General features: G+C 38.6%; 1 protein-coding gene across 1 annotated transcript; it reads left to right on the top strand.

Annotated features, from left to right (window-relative positions):
* The first annotated feature begins 2014 nt into the window (after positions 1-2014).
* FSHB (follicle stimulating hormone subunit beta) lies at positions 2015-2958 on the top strand. The gene is made up of 2 exons (XM_021536709.2): positions 2015-2173; positions 2722-2958. The coding sequence occupies exons 1-2, from the start codon at positions 2015-2017 to the stop codon at positions 2956-2958; spliced, it is 396 nt and encodes a 131-aa protein (XP_021392384.1).
* Positions 2959-18959: the final 16001 nt, after the last annotated feature.

The raw sequence follows: 18959 nt of genomic DNA, 5'->3' as shown, positions 1-18959 counted from the left end.
AAAAGTAATCAGCTTTTGTCTGGCCTCTCTGGAATTAGAGATTTGCAGCAACTGAGAAGCTCCTCTGAGAAGACAGACTGTGCTGACACTAAACGACCCAAAAGGCCATTATCAAACAATCACAGGGTTTATATTAGTTCAGAGGAAGATGTCTAACTTCTTTGACTTCTCTATAGATTTAAGTGAACTCTCTTCTCATTCAAACAAAAAATTTATTACAGGAGATGCCCAGGGAGATTTTTCAGCTCACTTTCTAACTTTGGTGCAACGCAAAATTCATTTACCAATGAAGGTGCTGCAGGGAAACTGGAACAGATGGCCAGTCTGCAGGACCCCAGGAAGGCATGACACACTTAAAGGGCTCATTTGTTAAAGCCACTTGGAAAAGTACCCCGTCTGCAGGAAACTAATAGGCCAGTGAGAATTTATTTTCATGATAAAATGCTTTTAAACTGTATGTCCTTGTCTAGTTTTCTTTCAGGGATGGATTTCTGTAAGAGTCAGACTGACCATAATAGAACAGCCATAACAAAGCAAGACTGGCTGTTCTGGGCAGATAATAGTAAATACTGTGAGTCATCCTCCCCAGAACTGGTATGTGAAGCTCAGAGTTCTTTCTCTGTCATTATTCTCACGAAGAGGCACACATCCCTAACTTGTGAATGCAGGAAATACCCAAACACTATCCATAGACTCTTTTATTACCATGGAATACATTCCAGCTGAGTTTGCATGGTTGTCAGTTAAAAACATTAGCATTTTCCCTGGAACGTGAAAATATCTCATCTGAGATCATGGACATAAAAACACAAATCTGGAGCCTCATTATGACATCTTAATCCCTTTCCACAACACAAAGATCCCTCACATAACTTAAAAATGTGATCATGATAGGAGTCAGGACTGCATTTTCTGGGGTAGAAAAGAATGGCAAAGAAAAGGGGAGCTCTTCATGGTTTATCAAAATTCACATTGCTAGCTTTATTTCATCAATTAATAAAAACATATGCAGCTCACTGGGTAAGACCTAACTCAGAGAAAACCAATTAAAATTGAAAATTTCCCTTAACAAGAGAATGGTCATCAGCTAAGAAACACTACAGCAGTGTCCCCACTGTGTAGGGTCCTCCACTGCCAGAGGATCAGCTTGCACCCCAAGCCATCACTTTGAGGGCTGACAGAGCAGTTTAAACACCTGAACATTTCATTTCCAAAAATAGGCTTCTCAACCTTTTTTCAAACTGTGAAATGGCTCAGCTATTTCTAAATGCCACTGAATCAAATGCAGTGACATGTGTGGAGAGACACTGTGACAGTAACCTTCACCATCTCCGAGTGTGTTTGGCTTTTCTTTTTTCCTCTCAACAAGGCTTAATCTCACTGTCTGGCTGAACATTAATCCTCTTTCACCAAGTCCCAAATTAATGCTTGCTGCATTAAGATACTGCAAATCCTCAAGGTATAAATTACACCCAGTTCAGTATAAAAGGAAAGCACAGGGCTTTCTTCTCACTACAGCTGGTACTTCCAGGCAGGCAAGTAGAATACAGGTAAGTTTCCATCAGATCCTGATGTAGAAATCTTTTTTTTTTTTTCATATTGCAAACTCTTAAAGTAATTAATTGCTTCTGAAAATACATTATACTTTGCTCTTTTCTCTCTCTTGTTTATTTTTCTTTGTCCTTACAGACAAGACACATTCTCTCTCTAGAAACTTAGATACAAATGTTTCATTGGAAGTGGTGTGGTATTCTGCTATTATTATAATTTTGCAGAGATTGCTGACATGCCACTTCCATTGCTTAGGAAAATTAAACTCCTTGAGCAGTAAACAGAAGGAAGATCTATCTCATGTCTGTTTTCACTGCTGATTCTAAACCAGTTATGATGGTGCTGTTATAGAACCAGTTGAGGATAAAGCAGAGACTCCATTTCTCCCTGCTTCTCTATTTCCTGTTGAAAATAACCATATGTGTTGCTCCTGCTGAGATATATTTTTTGCTTTACAGACAGCATGAAGACACTTAATTGCTATGTGCTGTTCCTTTGCTGGAAAGCAATTTGCTGCAACAGCTGCCAGCTCACCAATATCACCATAGCTGTGGAAAGAGAAGAATGTGAATTCTGTATTACAGTGAATGCCACGTGGTGCTCAGGATACTGCTTCACCAGGGTGAGACTCTTCATTTCAGGCACCAGAATTTAATATTTCAAGTGATGGATGGATAGATAGCCCATAGCAAACCACAGACAGTATGAGCCTTGTGATAAACAGGCTGAATAACTGAGTAACACAAGAGTAGGTTCACAGCCGATCTGAAGCACAGACAGAAGGGTGAAATTGTGTGGCAAAAATTCAGTTAATTAACTGGCTGCATGTATTATGTTAATAGTGTAACCAGAGTTAGAATTACAGTCTGGATCTCTGCTTTGTGCTCAGTTTGTGGGTGCAAGAAGATACAATACAGAAGCCATCATTATGCAGACCCCTCTGCTCTTTCAAAGAATTTAAAGAATCAAGCAATTGATATTAAAGATTGTCTGGTGATACTATGACACAAATTTGCTCTTTCAGTCCTCCTGAAAGGGGAAATTTAAAGATTAAATTAGAGTCAGACCCAAATGCTTTTGGATCTTAGTGGGATTTTCCCGTTTTATACAAATTTTTAAATCTATCCCATAACCAATTTTACAACAGTTAATCCCTTCTTGTAATTTCAGGATCCAGTATATAAATATCCTCCAGTATCAACTGCTCAGCAAACCTGTACCTTCAAGGAGGTTGTGTATGAAACAGTGAAGATCCCTGGCTGTGGTGACCACCCTGAATCTTTTTACTCATACCCAGTAGCTACAGAATGCCACTGTGACACCTGTGACACTGACACCACTGACTGCACTGTCAGGGGCCTGGGGCCATCCTACTGTTCCTTCAGCCACAATGGAAGTAACCAGTGAGGGGCACTGGGGACAGCAGTTTGGCTCTAAATGTCCCCTGCTAAGTAAAGGCACTGTTCAGGTTTCAGTGGAAGGTAGCAGGCTATGCTAGTTAGAAACTACCAAGACTGAAACAAAGATTTTTAAGGCCAAAATGAAGAGCTACCGACTGAACTCATCTTCATGCCTTCCTTACTTAACCCATCAGTTGCCTTAAAAGCATTTTCACAGGTCTTTGAAAAATGCTGCTTGCAATCTCTTCTGCCTTTTCCCCCCTTCCTCTTTATCACAACTTCGTTATTTATATTCCTATATTTCCACTGCCTGGTTCACATAGATTATTCTATGCTATTCTGTGCTCTCAAAAAGTTCCCAAGTTTCAAGTATTTAAAATCTCCTGCTTTTCATTTCTCCTAAGCTCACACTTATTTTTCAAAGCCTTGCTGCTGGTTGTGGCTCTATTAGCTGGACTGTAAACCTCTCTCAGCTGAAATCCTGACTGATTTTGCTTTGCATTACGTTTCACATAGTCATTATGCTCTGCCAATAATAACAGCAGGTATACTTAAGAGCCGAAATCTGTTTTCAGATGTTGAATGCCACCTGAATTCTTGTACTTTCAGTAAGGCTTGTTAGCTCACACCAACACAAGTAACATGAACTCTGCTTTGTACCTGGCTAACTTGAAAAAATCATCAACTCTCTATTTTCACCTGAGTGCAGAATGTAGTGAACAGAAATGCTTAGCATTATTTAACACAGGAGGCTCAAAAATTGTTTAGGGATGCATCCAGAGGCACCTGACCCCAGTAGTGCAGACATGGTGTGCTAATGTGCCTTGAGAGCCGACCACAGGAGTCCCTTCAGAGAATGGAAGTTTACAGAACCCTGCAGCAACCTAACTCTGCAAATGCCAGGATGAAGTTGGGGTGGTCTGGAAATGAGCTGGAGGACTGACTGAATAAGCATGGGAAATTAACTCATGTTATTGTGAGAATTCTATGAAGCCTACAGAATGAGTTCCTATAGGGAAAATGAAATTACATTGTTCTTCACCAGAAAAATCCCCTGCACAGGCACAGAATGGAAATTGTGGATCCTGCAGCAGTTTGGCACTGCAGGCTTGGTGGTACCAACACCATCCAACAGCATCCCAGTGCTGCAGGAAAGTTGGAGCACAAGAAGCACAGCCTACAAGACACAATCTACCTCCACCACTCAGCTCTACACAGCAGGGCCTTGGCTGAGTGGTTATTTGTGACAGAACTTCAGAGCGTGGAAAAAAACCAGAGAAAACCCCCACAAGAAGAACAAGGATGGAGAGAGGCCTAAAAAATCATCTTAGGAGAAAAAGATTTATTTAAATGTTGTCATTTTGCTTAGGGGGAACATCAGCAGAATATTTTACATGCTTGAAGACTGTTACACGGAGGAGAACAGTTCAGTTCTCCATGTCCAAAGAGAGCAGAACAACTGATGAAAGATTCAGAGTAGCCACCAGCAAATCTTCTGAAAGCTACAGACACTGCAATAAGCTGTCAGGGGCTGGGAGAAGGAGGGAGGGAATGAAGGAAGGGTGCAAGGGCTGTGGGTGAGTGACCAGCACAGGTCTTCCAGAACACCTGGAACCTGTTGGGAATGACAGGCAAAGCTCATTCAGTGCGAGGCAGGGCAATGAAGGAGGAGTTATCTGGCATGTCTGCTTTTGAGAGCCTTACAGATGTGTTTATTTAAGGAAGATTTGCCTGAATCTACTCTGAATCTATCTTGTAATAGATAATAGATATTTTAACTTACATAGTTTTTAGCTTTTTTTTACTAAAAGGTTTTCATTCTCTTGATTTTATTTATAAGATTTATATGCATTTTCTTTGGTTTAGTGGAGCTTTAAAAGTGGTAAAGTAATGGATAAATCACATTGAGGTTCACTAATTTCAATTTTAAACATGAGTAAATTTCAGTTAAAACTAAGCATATTATTAATATCAGCAATTATCCATTCTAAATTAGAGAATTTTGAATTGCAATTGCAAAACAAAGTAGCCTGTAGAAAAAAAAGTATGTAAAAAAAAAGTATGTTTTCAAAATAGATCTGTATTGTCTCTTGTGCATTTTCAAATAATAAAAAAATTATTACACTTCTGTTATGAGTCTTCATAAGCCAATTTTAAAACTTAAGGGTCAACTTGCCAACTTTATTATGCTTTAAATTGCATGTTTTTTTCTTCCTCTCATAATTTTTCCCATGTAACTAGTACAGCCACTAGAGCCATATATGCATTATATGACCAAATTACATCAAATATTTTAGCCTGACCCAGTAATATAATAATGAAATATTACATAGTAGCAATATTAGAGTAGTATGGATAAAAATGGTAATCATTAATATCTTATTTAAATTACAGACATTAGAAGCTGTCCAGAGCTGTGCTCACATCTGTCACAAATTTTATTGAATGCAAAACCTAAAATCATCCAGGTCTCATTTCATCCATCAGACAAATGCACCACACATTTTTATTTTGCAAGCAAAACTACTCAGAACCTCCTAAAGAAGGCTGGTCATACTTGAAGGTATCTTAGCCTACATTTGATAGCTTGTAAGACAGACTTTATCTTTTTTAAAGTTCAATTTCCATTGACTGCCCAATAATTTCATTAAACTTAGCTTTACATCATGTTTCTGCAAAGTTTTAGTGAAGGTACACACGTGCCATGAATATCAGTACAGTCTGGCATCCAAATCTGCTTCTTATTATTTAAGAAAAATATTTAAGAGGTCATTTTTGTGCTTGTTGTATAGCTCTGTCAAGATGAATAAATGGGAGTTCTGTCGAAAGGTGAAAGTCTCAGTATGATATGCTACTCAAAAAAGTAAATTGGTGGATAAGCTTTTAGAAATGTTTCTAATACAGTCAGAAGTAGATTTTTAAGAACTCCTACCATGGGCCTAACATTTTTTATTGAAATCGATAGGTAAAATCAATAGGTTTTACAGGCAGACAAGGAAACACACATTCCTCACCCTGAAGCCATTAATAAAGCATCAACAGAATTAACATCACTGCACATTTGTCAGTGCTCAGCTATTACTCCCAGCCTAAAGAAATTATTCCTCCTAGCTAAAAACAGGCCTGCACTTGCTTTGTTAATTTATATTTTATATATACAGATATATTATATATTATATAGATTTTTTTAATATATTACATACATTATCAGTATTCTCTTATATATAACATATATTATATTCATGTTTATTTATATTTTTATTTATATTTATTTATAAATACAGCCCATATAACTGGGCTCTATTTTTTTGCCTTTTTTTTCCTTTTTGCTTATTTTTTATTTTTTCTTATTCAGTCAGACTGTATTTTTTACCACAAGCAAGAAATGTAAATCTCCTCTCCCTGTATTAAGCCAGCTGATGAATAAGAACTCACCAGTCATTCACAAATCCTCAGACAAATCCAGCCTGAAGCAGAGGTAATTACAAATGGTGGGAAACAGGAATGTTTTGGGAAAAAAAGAAGCAGCAGCAGCACTCTTGGCTTGCACAGGTCAGCTTGGGGCTGCACTTAACTTGGATATTTAAATGGCAAGGGAAAGTCACTTCAGCGTGGTGTTCACATGCAATGCTCCTCTTTCACCCTCCCAACTCAGCAAGGGCATTCAGTTTTGTCACTGTGCAATATTTAGCCACATAGTTTATTTTTATTTTAAAAATAGCCCTGGCATCTTAATTGAAACTAGCGAAAAACCCGAAAAAACAGCTGAACAGCTAATCTGAAAAATTCATTTGCAGAGGGCAGCCTTGAGCTTAGTGGCTCCCCTGCACTCAGGCAATGGGATCTATAACATTTTTCTGGGTCTCTCATGTTTCCCTTCAATTTATGTTATTACCATTAGCTATCACAGCCTTGGTCTGTCAGCATGACTTATGCTGATAGACATTACAGCAGCTCACAAGGCTACAGTCTGGGAAATAGAGCAAGTGAGACTGCAGCAGGGTTAGAGAAAGGACATCCTTTTGAGAAATCAAATGTCAGTGTTGCATTCTGTGTAGGTGGGGAAGGCAAAGAATTAGCCACCTATGCTTCACAGCAATTAACCATTGGACCTCTAAATTCAGTGAAAAAATATGGCAGGTGGGTCAGATATATTCCTTGCACTGGGTTATTCTGTGTGAAACAGACATTATATAGAAACATTATTCCCTGTAACAAAGTAAAGCTAATTATGGACCTAATATTTGGATTACATTCAGCTGTAGTTGCATTCATTGAATAATGCTAGAGACAGATATATTATCAAGCCCTAAAATATGTCCTTCTTAAAATGGCAATCTTCAAGACATATAAATTAATCTAGCACTACCCAATGGCTTGTAGACAAACCTTTGAATAATTTAACCAATCCAGTTTTCCTCTTCCTTCACGTGTTTACATTTAAAATCTCATTCAAAAATTATCTTCTCTGTCATGACCTCCTTCTCTCATTACACAATATTGGCAAGACTTGATGCTTTTGTGAATGCTGTGGAAAATCCCAGTCAAAATAATATGATAACAAAGAAAAATAGTCAGCAGGTAGAAAGAAAATTTTTGGTTCAGACACTGTCAAAATTTATGTCACAGTGAGGCAATGGGTTATAGACCAGCTCTGTGCCCCAAACAGGAATTTTCAATCACCAAAATCTAGGTATTATAAATTGGGCTATGCACTTCATCCAGCCAGTGATCAAGAAATAATACAGCCAACCTGAAATTAATTCTGCTCCCAGTTCCAAAATGTAGACAAGACAGTTCTGCCCAGCTCTGGCCCAATAAGTTTAATTTCTTTCCTATATGATTTCTCCTTTTGGTGAAATATCTTGACCATGATGAAAATTCTAAAGTGAGCTAACACTTTAGATGGGAGATTGATTTGCACTGTGGGTGTGAACAGACAGAAACTTCACCTCCCTGGCTTTGTCTACACAATCTAGCCTTAAGACAAGCAGATCCTGATCTACAAGTTTCTAGATGTATCATATACTGGGATTACTGTGTCTGGAACTCAAAACCACTTTACACTGTGATGCTTAGTTCAAGGACAATGTAAAAGCTTAACCAAATCACTGTCTGTGCACAGTCTGGTTAGTCAGTATTTATTTGTTATTCAGCAAGTACAACATATGGACTGCCATTTTATTAAACATTTCTCTAAGCAGAGTGTGGAAATCACCTTGTGAAATTCCAATATTGAGCTAATAAATTCACAGAGATAACAAAGCTGTGGTACTTGGACAAAAATTCAGTGCACCCCAACACAAGCCCAGACACCACCTCTAAGAAAAAGCACTGTAATTAATGGGAAGTGTGTCTGTCTGAAGTGGTATTATAGACCCATGAAAACCACTCAAAGAATATTTATTTTCATCTATTTAGTACAATATTTATTTTAAGATTAGGATAGCCATTTAATTTTGCTTGCACTATGTAGAGCAATGTTGCTTTAAAAATAAATTTTTAAGAAATGGTACAAGAAGTCATCTGGAAATGAACATGATACCATAATTAGTAACCCTAAATATTAATTTCAATTCTTCAGGGGCTAAATATTCAAGGGCTTGTGACGTCCTTAAATAATTCAGTCTACATCCTTCCAGTAGATATCTGAGCCAGTAAATATTCACAAACACTTTGAAGATTGGAATAGTGTCAGAGCTCAAATTAGAAAATTTCCCTTTAATGTCACTCTTACCTTAATTTCTGCCTCTCATTTCAGGTTATTTCCCACATCTCTAACTAGATAATACTGATAGCGCCCACCAAAAAGCCAAACCCACCAAACCAAAAAAAAACCCCACAAATTTACTGGGGAAGTCTTAATTTCTCTTTAGATGTTTTAATAAAACAGCTGCTTTCATTTTCCTTTTCCTTTTCTTATCACATTTTCTGGCAACTGACCAGCAGAGAGGCATTTTTGCACTTTTTGACCATGACATTGCTAGCAACTCCCATCTGCTCCACATGAAGTCTTCTGAAGAGCAATTCTAGTCAGTTTTTAGTTCTGTTCTCATTCTTTTCACATGGCAAGCACCTAAGTCATGCCTGCTTTTCCAAATTGCATGCATAGCATTTTTCAAGTTTGCAGAGGAAAGGTATCTATATGCATATATCCAGTAGTTTTGCACTAATATTAATTGGACACATTCTCACTTCTGGGAACTTGTAATGCCACATAAAAGCTTGAAATTCAAGTTTTCAGTAACTGATAAATGGCAGTGACATTCAGTACCAGGAACAATCATCAGTCATCTTCTGCTTAAGATGGGAAGTGGATGTTTTTGAAAATCCCTTGGGCCTAATTGCACAACAGCATGTGTCCTTTTCAAAAGTCCTAAGCTGAAGGTCATACACCAAAAGCTAGTTCCTAAACCACATAATTATCAAATGCTCATATTCTGCAGTGAAGAAGACAGCAGAAATACTTTCTGAACAACCCACAACTCCGGATCTCTTTGGAAAAATCTGTGTTATAGGAGTAAGTCCCTCCCACTCAGAAAAAGGTACAGTCAAGTCTGTAAAACGCTATCACTGGTATTTTTAAATGTTGCTTTAGCTGAGCACAAAACTGAGTTTATTTAACTAGTATTTGAACAAAAATCATTAAAAGCAGAATTAAATTGATATTGTGAACTCATAATTGAACACGTGAGTAATGACACTCACAAAGCCTGCTTTCAATGTAGGAAAAAAAGAGACTATTTCCCCTCTCACCTCTTCAACTCAGTCAGCTTTTAGCACTTATTGAGCTCAACATTTTGATTTCAAATAATATTTTTCTTTCCCTGAATGAAAATGTCTTTTAAGTGGTGCCTGCACTTAGGTAAAATTCATTGGGAAACCAAGGTCAGACAGATTTTCCTGGTGACAAACTGAGTTTCCAAAAAACTTACATATAATTCATTGTAAGCAATACTTTCAGGAGTTCTTCTTTAGTTACCTAAATTAAAATCTCCACAAGTCAGGTTTCCTAAACCTCATTTAGCCTTTAGTACACAAATGTGTCCTGAATAAGCCACAGTACAAGTAAAAGTTGCCTGAATTCAGCTCTGAAATTCCACATAATTTTTAAGACTTCCTGGATTTGAGCAGTCTTTTCTGAATGCAGAATTCTTTTATAAAACAAATTCTAAATCACAAACAGGCTTTTCAGCATAAGAACCCCTTCTCATTTGCCTATGTGGCATTAAGAGTGACAAGGAATTAATGCAAGCCAAAGGTTTGGTATTTAGTTTTTTGGTGGTGCATTCCCTCTCCTTCCCCTTTCTTCAGGCTGCTCAACACACTCGGGAATTCTTGTTAGGCCTCAGCCTTGATTAATGGTTTCTGGCCAGTTAAGATGAGCTTAATCAGTTTATCAAGTCTGAGTTTACCAGTCTGTTCCTACAAGATTCTATTGCCCAAGGAAGGCCTTTAAACATTATTTGCCAAAATCACTGCCAGAGTGAAACAGTATTAATATAACAGGACTTCTGATGAAAATCCCTGTAATTGCCACCTCAGATTATGGCCAGGATGTGGACTGGCAGAGGACAGAAGCCAAAGAGTTTGCAAACCACAAGCAGCAGTTCTGTGACACCCTCTGAGCTCTCCTGGAGCACCATGGGCTGTGCCAGCATCTCTCCTGAAGGGGAAGCTCCCAGAATTTGCCAGCCCTCAAATTTGGGATCCTCAGAGGAGCATCAACATAAGGTGACAACAGGGCTTTGGCTGATATCCCCCTCTGATCCCCTGGGAAGGCTGGCCTAGAGCAGAGGCTGGACAGAGGTAAAGAATAAAGCAGGGATTGATTAAAAGGATCTCCTCCATGGATCCACCTTGGGCAGCACCAGAGCCCAGCCAGGGCTGCACCCAAATGACCCAAAATGGTCCCAAAATGCACGAGCGCTCCCGGGGGCTCTCCCTGGGATCAGTTCTGCTCCATTGGCACCTTGGAGTTCATTGTCCCATTCCAGCTCCAGCCCAGGCAGCCCCATCCTGCTTGTTTTTCTCTCTCCAGCCCACGGTGTTTGTGCTCCTGGGCTGAGATTTGGATCATTTGTCCTTGGTGCCCAGCTGGAGCAGGAATTGTTTTGTGTCCCTGCTCTGTGCAGAGAGCTCAGCATCCCCTCATGGGGAGCTCAGTCTCACACACTAAAGCAGCACAGAATCTGAAAATATAAAAGCTAAACCTTAAGCATCACCTCCTCAAGGCTGAAGCCTTTGCTCAGTGAGGCAAAAGCAACCAACATATTTCACTGAACTCAGGGGAATTTCACAAGTACACCTTTGCATTTGTGTGTACATAAAAAGAGTAGAATAAATTTTGCTTTCTCAGATCCACTGTTAAAGTTACTATTCAGCTCATATAAATCCCACTGAATTGTTCTTCAAATATTAATCTAGTCAATTATTAAGTGCTGCTAAATCCTTTAGAACTAAATATTTCTAAACTGATTCCAAGCATATTTCCTTTTGCAAGCCTCATCTCTCTAATAAGTAATGAAGTAAGCCTTGCACTGAACTTTGTTAACAGTGTTGCTTCTGCATATTTATATTAAATCTGGTTTTCTAGCGTCTTTGAGAGTGATTCTTTCAAGTGATCTAAACCACTTATTTGCACCAAAGTTCAAAACTCAATTATGAGTGGCTTCCCATCATCTTTTCAAGTGCATCCCATGCACTCCAGCATAATTTAAGAACACCTCCGGGCTATGACCCTTCCAGGAAATTGAGAAGAGATGAAATGGAGCCAGATACTCTTAAACTGGGGATGGCAAGAGTATTTTATATGGTGCATAAGTCCTCTTTGGCTGTAAAAGGTACCTGGCAGTAAGGAGCTCATTTCCTTTTATTTCAGCAGATAGGGATCTCACCTTAGGAATCTACCACTGATCTTTTTTGTCCTGTCAAAGACACAGACTGAAATTTCATGTGATTTTGGAGCCAAGGCAATTTTCCTTTTAGTTCCCATAGACCTTATCTAGAAGTATTATTACTCTCTGGATCAGTACTTACAGATACAGCATTCAGAAAATAATCTTACTTTTGTGCTGTTTGGAACAGCACAAAAAAACTAGGATATTAATAAATTAATATAACCTTTTCTCAGCTCACAGAATTCTAGAAATCAAGCTAAACTGATTTACCTGGTAATCTTACCCCCAGACTGTTTCAGAATATTTCCAAAGAAAGTGGTAAAATCTCAATATTTGAAATCCTATCAGTCTTAGCAGTTATAGTGAGTCACATAAAGCAAGCAGCATCATCCTTTTCCAGATGAAGAATGTCAACTCCTATAAAGAATCCTTATACCACCAAACATGGGCATAAACATGAAGTTTCCCAGGTATGGTCATGCCCACAAATAAACCTGAAATTCAGTCTCCTTGAACAACTGGCAGGAATAATTCCTCAAAGGTATTTTAAAAGATGGTAAAACCAGCAGAGCATAGTGAAGCACGTGAAGTGGGGGGGAGGGGTGGGGGGGGGGCGTGGAGGTGGGACCAACCCAGAAAACCAATCAAATATACACACAGAAGTTAATTCTCCTAATTTGTAAACATCAAATGATGGCCAAATAGCATGCACTGACAAACAGGCACAGGCACACAACAGCACCTCTGCTAAGAAGGCACTTCAGACCCACAGAAACAATGTGGGTTCACCTACTTTCAACCTGCTCACCTAATTTCACTCAAGGGAGTGATGCAGTTGTGGTTTGCCAGGAATGCAGCAGAAAGCCAATGAAGGATTAAGCACTGTTGTTTGAGATATGCTACAGCTCCCAGTTCTGGAAGCACCTATGTCTCATAAGCATCTCACTGTGTATGCTTTAGCTGCAAAATGAAGAATATGCCATACCCCATGTGGTGGTGTGCTCCAGGGACACATTAGACAGAAGGAAAAAGTGAAGATAAAGAACACTTATTTGTCAGAGACTAGGTTAACGTCAAATAGTAAAAAGCATAGAAAAGTAAAAAATCTTTTGCACTTTATATAGATAATAGATTTATGGAGAATGCTGCTGCACAAATTACCAGCCTTGATGCCAATCCAAATATATCTTTGCAAACTTTTTCTGACCATCATCCTTTGCATTAACCATAAGGTATTTGCCATCACATTTAAAGCTCATTATGACTGATCCTTCCTACCCATCACCTCTCATCAAGTATTTAAAGGCCTCCAACCAAGCAGTAGTGACAGCTCCCATCATCTTTTAGACACTCAGCTCTATACTTTCTGTCGAGTCAATAGCTGACACATCCAGAAAAGCAGTTTCTGGTTCCCTTTCATATTTTCCCTTAAAATTCTCCTTTCCTATAATGTCAATAAGAATAATATTGTGCTGTATGAAAAGAGATAACATGTTGACCAAGAATATTAAATTGTCTCCCTCACAACCTAGCTGTAAGTACCTTTGTGTTATTCTGAAGCCATGAATTATTTACTGTTCTTAATAAAGCTTTAGAGCTCTGCAGTTTATTAAAGATACACACACAGGTCTCCCTCTGAGGTTAAAGAAAAACACTCAGCAAAGCCACAGACTTTGTTACTCATTTTCCTCTAGGTGAATATCACACAGCTCCACAAGATGGCATTACACATTGCATTCCCAGGTGAGGAATACAGGCACTGGCACACTCCCTGTCCTGCTTGCTTTGCTCTGGGAGGATTCAGCCCTCACCAAACCCTCTGTCAACCTCCAGCACTCAAAACTTGTCCTTATCCAGAAAGCTGATATCCTTATCGCTGTTCTTCAAAGCAACATGAAGAAACACATAGAGGCACTAAAAATGCATTAAAAAACTACAATTTTTCCTTTTAGAAAATACAGAGTATTCACTTCATAGGTGATATTTTATAAAAAAACAAACTTCAAGTGAGAATATATGGGATACTCCAAACTCTAAGCTCACTGGCACTTCAGAACTAATTCAATTACATCCTGACCACTGCTGCTTATTGAGTTCCTACCAAATAGAGCTCTCTAGCTGAAGAAATGTTTTCCACACAAGTTGACTGGGCCAAAAAGGCTATCATTTAAATACAATGAAAATTAGGCTAGGACCAAAAGGGAGACTCGGCCTCTCTGTGAAAATAAAAAATGCATCTGGTTAGCTATTTTTCCTATTCTGAGAAACAAATGCACCTAGACTGCCAGAAGGATCAAAGCCACATTTCTCATACATTATAATTTTATCAAGTGAAATTAACTAGAGTGGGAAAAATTGCAGTCTAACAACTTCAGAGCTTTAGACTCCTCCATTACTTCCATTTATTTTGCTTCTGCCTTTTTTGTTCTTTTAATATTTCACCTTCAATCCTTTCTTTCCCAGTCCTGAAGTCTTACTAACTTGCATTGCCAGTTCATCTCTAAGTTAGGTTCTCAGTCACTCCTCAATGGTCCTCCATTTATTCTATTCCCAGCCCCCTCGTCTCTCATTTTGTTTTCCTCTGGTACCTTTTCCCCTTCTGTTCATCCTACTAAGTTCTAGCATAAATTCTTTCTGCACTAACATCTGCTCTAGCTTCTCAGAGCTAAACATTTTGCAAAGCTTCAGAACTTGTCCCACAGGGTTGCACTGTACAGGCATCAGCCTGCTTGTGTTACTGCTTGAAAAATGGTAATTCAGATATCACTTGGTCCTTGGGGAGACAAGAATCTGAAAAGGATTGGATAGTTGGACAATTTTTCCATGCAAATGACTGTAACAGAGCACATTGCCTCTTTTCTGTTAGTCATGGTACTATCTGGAGAGTAAAGACAAGTCAAAACAATCCATACCCATCCTACTTGGCACCATAAATAATCCATTCCCCAACACAAAATCTTTATTCTGCTTTTTTATATGTTGGCCATTATTTTCTGATGCTTTCCATTGTTGCAAAACAAGCAGACAAAAAAAAAAACAAACTACCAGTGCACAACCCAATGAATACAAGCCTGACCTAACTCCAGAGCACTCACCCTGATCCAAGCACAGCACACAGGGACCATATTTCACTCCACAAAATGAGCTTTCCTCTCCTTGAGCAGAAGAATGTTCCACTGTGCCGAGTGCAAGTTACCTCATGGGAACAAACCCAGAACAAAGCAGATGCTTCTGTGCACTTCACTGTGCTGTGCCACTCCAGAGAGTGAAAGAAAAAGCACTTACAACCTGAGAAACCTGATAAATAGACAAAACACTAATTTATGAGAGCATTTCTCCTGAGGCTGAAGACTGAAAGTTCTTTGGTGTGTCCCTCACTTGAAAAGCCACTGATCTTAGGATGAGCCTGCGCATCAGGACCTTTCAAGTGTCTCTGTATTGTGAGAGGATTCATCTAAAAATCCGGATTTAAAACATCTCTCCAGTCAGATCAATACATAACAAAACTGTAGTGATTCCAGTTGAGAATTTCAAAGAGGGCATAAAATATTAACAATATGAATTAGCCCTTTGGGGGAGAAGTTTTCTCAGCCTACGTCCTCAGAATTTATTTGCTAAACTATTTTGCAGACAGGTTTCCTAATAGAAGAATTAATTCTTTGGTTTGCTATATTTTTTTTTCTTTTATGCAGCACTTGACACATGCAAGTTGCAGACCGTGTGGCTCATGGATGCCAAATTTGGACAATCAGACACTTATACAAAGCTAATGAATTTTGAGACACTAAGGACTTCTCCAAAGACTTCCTAATATTCCAAAGTCCACAGATAGCAAATGAATGTTTGTCATCAAGAGTAAGAATCTGGAGACTCTTAAAATTTTAGAATTCTTCCACTCATTATAGCATTGTACTGCAAAGAGGCTGGATAAAAGTAATATGCATAGGCCTCAAAATAAAGGGAAAAAAAAGCAATAAAAACCACCATAAACACAGATTACAGAAAAGAAAAGGAAATTACATGAAAGGAAAACAACATTTTGGTCACAGCCTATTAAAGTGAATAATTAAAGAACTGTTCCAGTGGTATGCTTATGTATTTAAAATAACATGAATTCAACACAAAAAAATGGCCCAAATGTTTGTCTCCTACAGCTGGAGGGCAATAAAGTCATAAAAACCAAACGTGTTCTGAAAGGATTATCTGAATTTCAAATATCTGAAAGATAAGTGTCACTACACAATTATGAATATTTTAAAACTAAAATTAAAACACTAAAATTGTGAGAGAAAAAGGAAGTTTCTCCTTGGAAAATAACAACTGAAAAAGTACAAGGAGATGTGTTCAAAGCAGTTAGCAATTATCTTACAGCTGGAAATCATGTCCAGATGACTAGACATCGGTTGGACAATCACATAATGGGAATCTTTTTGTTCCTGCTAAGGCATGAGCATCTAGAGTCTGGATAAAATGGTATCACTCCCAGTAACAGAACTGTTCTTTGCACTTCAGAACTTCTTGAAGAAAACGTCAGAATCAAAATGAACCCCACGACATGGTGAAAGCCTGACTTCTCTGGGATTTCAGTCACCACTGAGCACATTTTTATCAGTGCAAAAGTGTGTCATGCCTCCTAATGCAACCAGATTTGGAGGAGGCTGGATGCCTCAGCAACTACAAAAACATCTCAATGAATTTTTAAAATGTCTCAACTACAAAAAAAAAAAGAGCTTAAATACCTTGCTAGTGACTAAAACAATATTCTATTCTCAGTCACACAGAAACACTGATGGTACTACATAAACAGAGAATCAACACAGTACCCTGACAATGAAAAATGGGTACTGACAAGGATGTACAAAGCAATTCAATTAGCTGAGAAATGCACCGAGCTGGTCCAAAGCAAGAAATAGAAGCAAAAACTCCTAACAATTTGCTACCTATAAAGTTCAGGGAAACCATGGGCTTTCCAAAAAAAAAAAAATTATTTAAATGGTGAATAATTTATTTTTACACTGTAAGAGTGGTTCTAGAGCATAGCAAATTCATATTACGGTCACAAGAAACAAAACCTTTGACCTATGATAGCAACAAAGATTCCTTAGAGGACAGGGAATGCTTATATCAGAAATATTACTGGGGAAATGTGGAATTTTGTCAGAATCAAACCAGCAGACTAACATGCTGTGAGAGACAGACATGAGAAAACCATTACAGATAAAATGACAGCACACCATTATGGTGAAGCTGGTACTCAACCTACCCAGGGAAAAGCTTTAAAAGAACATTTGAGGTTGGCTGGAAAGAGAAGAATGTTATGACATCAAGAAGTAAAGCCAGTTGATAGTATAAGCTGCCTCAAGAAGCTGTTTGAAAATATTCCAAGGGGTGTTGAGATATAGAATAAAATGTACCCTGGACACTCAAAGCAACTCACTGCTGAGCCTGGAGCAGGCTCCAGTTGCTCCTGGGAACCTGGGACTGGACACACGCTTGGAGCCTCCCCTCAACACTTTGGGGACACACAGGACATCCCCCTTCCCCTCAGCCACCATGATGGCACTGGAATGGCACTAAAAACCCAGAGAAACAAGAAGTCTCAATGAAGTATACAATGTCACTGCCTTCACAAAGAAATTTTAATTGTGTGCTCCACAGTATCACCTTTCCTGTATTTCAGCTCTGAATAAAGGTGTAAGATGCAAAGATTTAATTTTTAAAACCAAAGCTTATAATTGCTGTCAAAACTAAGAACTTCTAAGCCACCTTTAGGATTAGTTACACTTTCTTCTGTCTGCACACCTGCTAGCATTAACTTACATTCACTTCCTCTGGAAGCTGAGGTGTCCTCTTATGTTACCTGGATTCAATAAAATCTATAAAGAAAACTTGCTGCAACTCCTAATACACTGTGCAACACTAGATAAATTGTAGACTGACTCATACATTGCTTAGCTCAAGCATAATGAGCACTAGCCTTGGTTTGGTTTTGCTAATCCAAAGTACATCCACACAGTGGGCTCAGGTTGAACAGGTTTTACTGTGGTTTTTATTTGGAGTGGGAAACACTTGACTTTCCTTTCATCATTTAGCAGAGTCTTTCCCTGTTTATCTTTCAAAACAACAATGACAGAGGACAAAGCATCCAAAATTTGATTGTCTGAATACTTCTATAAAGCACAGCCTAATACAATATGTGATGGGTTTACACTCATTTCTGCAAGTCAAAAACTACTAGGTTTAGACCGGGACTATTCACAGTAGTTGTGGGTAGCTGCTAACAGGCCTAACAATTGCAGACAACTGGACTATTTTCTCTCCAAATACATAATGAGGCATGAAATCAGGGGGCAAACAGTGTTGTTTTAGGTCAGTGATTTGTCAGAAGGCCATAAAACTGATGGACAATGTAACAATGTTGAGAGGAAAAAAAAAAAAACACTCTCAAAGGCAAAAATAGAAAAGATATAAATAAACTTGATTTCAATAAAGGTTTCATGGGATGACTGTCTTGTTTCTAAAAGGATTTCAAGGAACCATGGTAATTCCCATAGCTACAGCTGACAGAAAATTTTGATGTACAGTGAGTCACGGAGCAGAGCATGGCAGAACTGAAGAACAATTACTGAACTTCTCACATAGCCCAACCCTTGCAGGAGAAGAGGACTGAAAAAAAAAACCACCTAAGTCCACAGAAACATTTCTTGATTGGTTTGTGCATACACCCAGCTGCAGTGACTATTTTAATATCAAGACAAGAATAAGTGCAACTTGCTTCATAGTCAAATGTCAGTTTTTGACATTCCCTGCCGCAAACATTTTGGGACTTGCTGTTCTCTGAGTGGAACTGGGGAAGTGTGGTAGGACCTGTGTGTTAGGCATAGAAAACTTGGTAAGCAAAGATGCTCTTGCACTAAAACATTCTAAAACACGTGTCCCATGTGAACTACACCAGCACAACTGACACAACCAAACCTTGCACAGGAGACCTCAAGCCTACCCTGAGGTTTGTGAGGTTCTATTCTTTTTTTGCTACTGGTCTGCTTCAGGATTTCCGCAAGCCATTCAACTTCCCCAAGTAATATTGCCTAGGACCTTCTCAATCAGA

Source organism: Lonchura striata, chromosome 6, assembly GCF_046129695.1.
Source record: "Lonchura striata isolate bLonStr1 chromosome 6, bLonStr1.mat, whole genome shotgun sequence".
Classification (NCBI taxonomy): Eukaryota; Metazoa; Chordata; class Aves; order Passeriformes; family Estrildidae; genus Lonchura; species Lonchura striata.
This window is presented reverse-complemented; position numbering and strand designations above follow the sequence as displayed.

Coding starts and splice junctions, on each gene's coding strand:
- FSHB (XM_021536709.2), top strand. CDS start 2,015: ATGAAGACACTTAATTGCTATGTGCTGTTCCTTTGCTGGAAAGCAATT. Junction 2,174..2,721: donor CAGGATACTGCTTCACCAGG/GTGAGACTCTTC, acceptor TTGTAATTTCAG/GATCCAGTATATAAATATCC.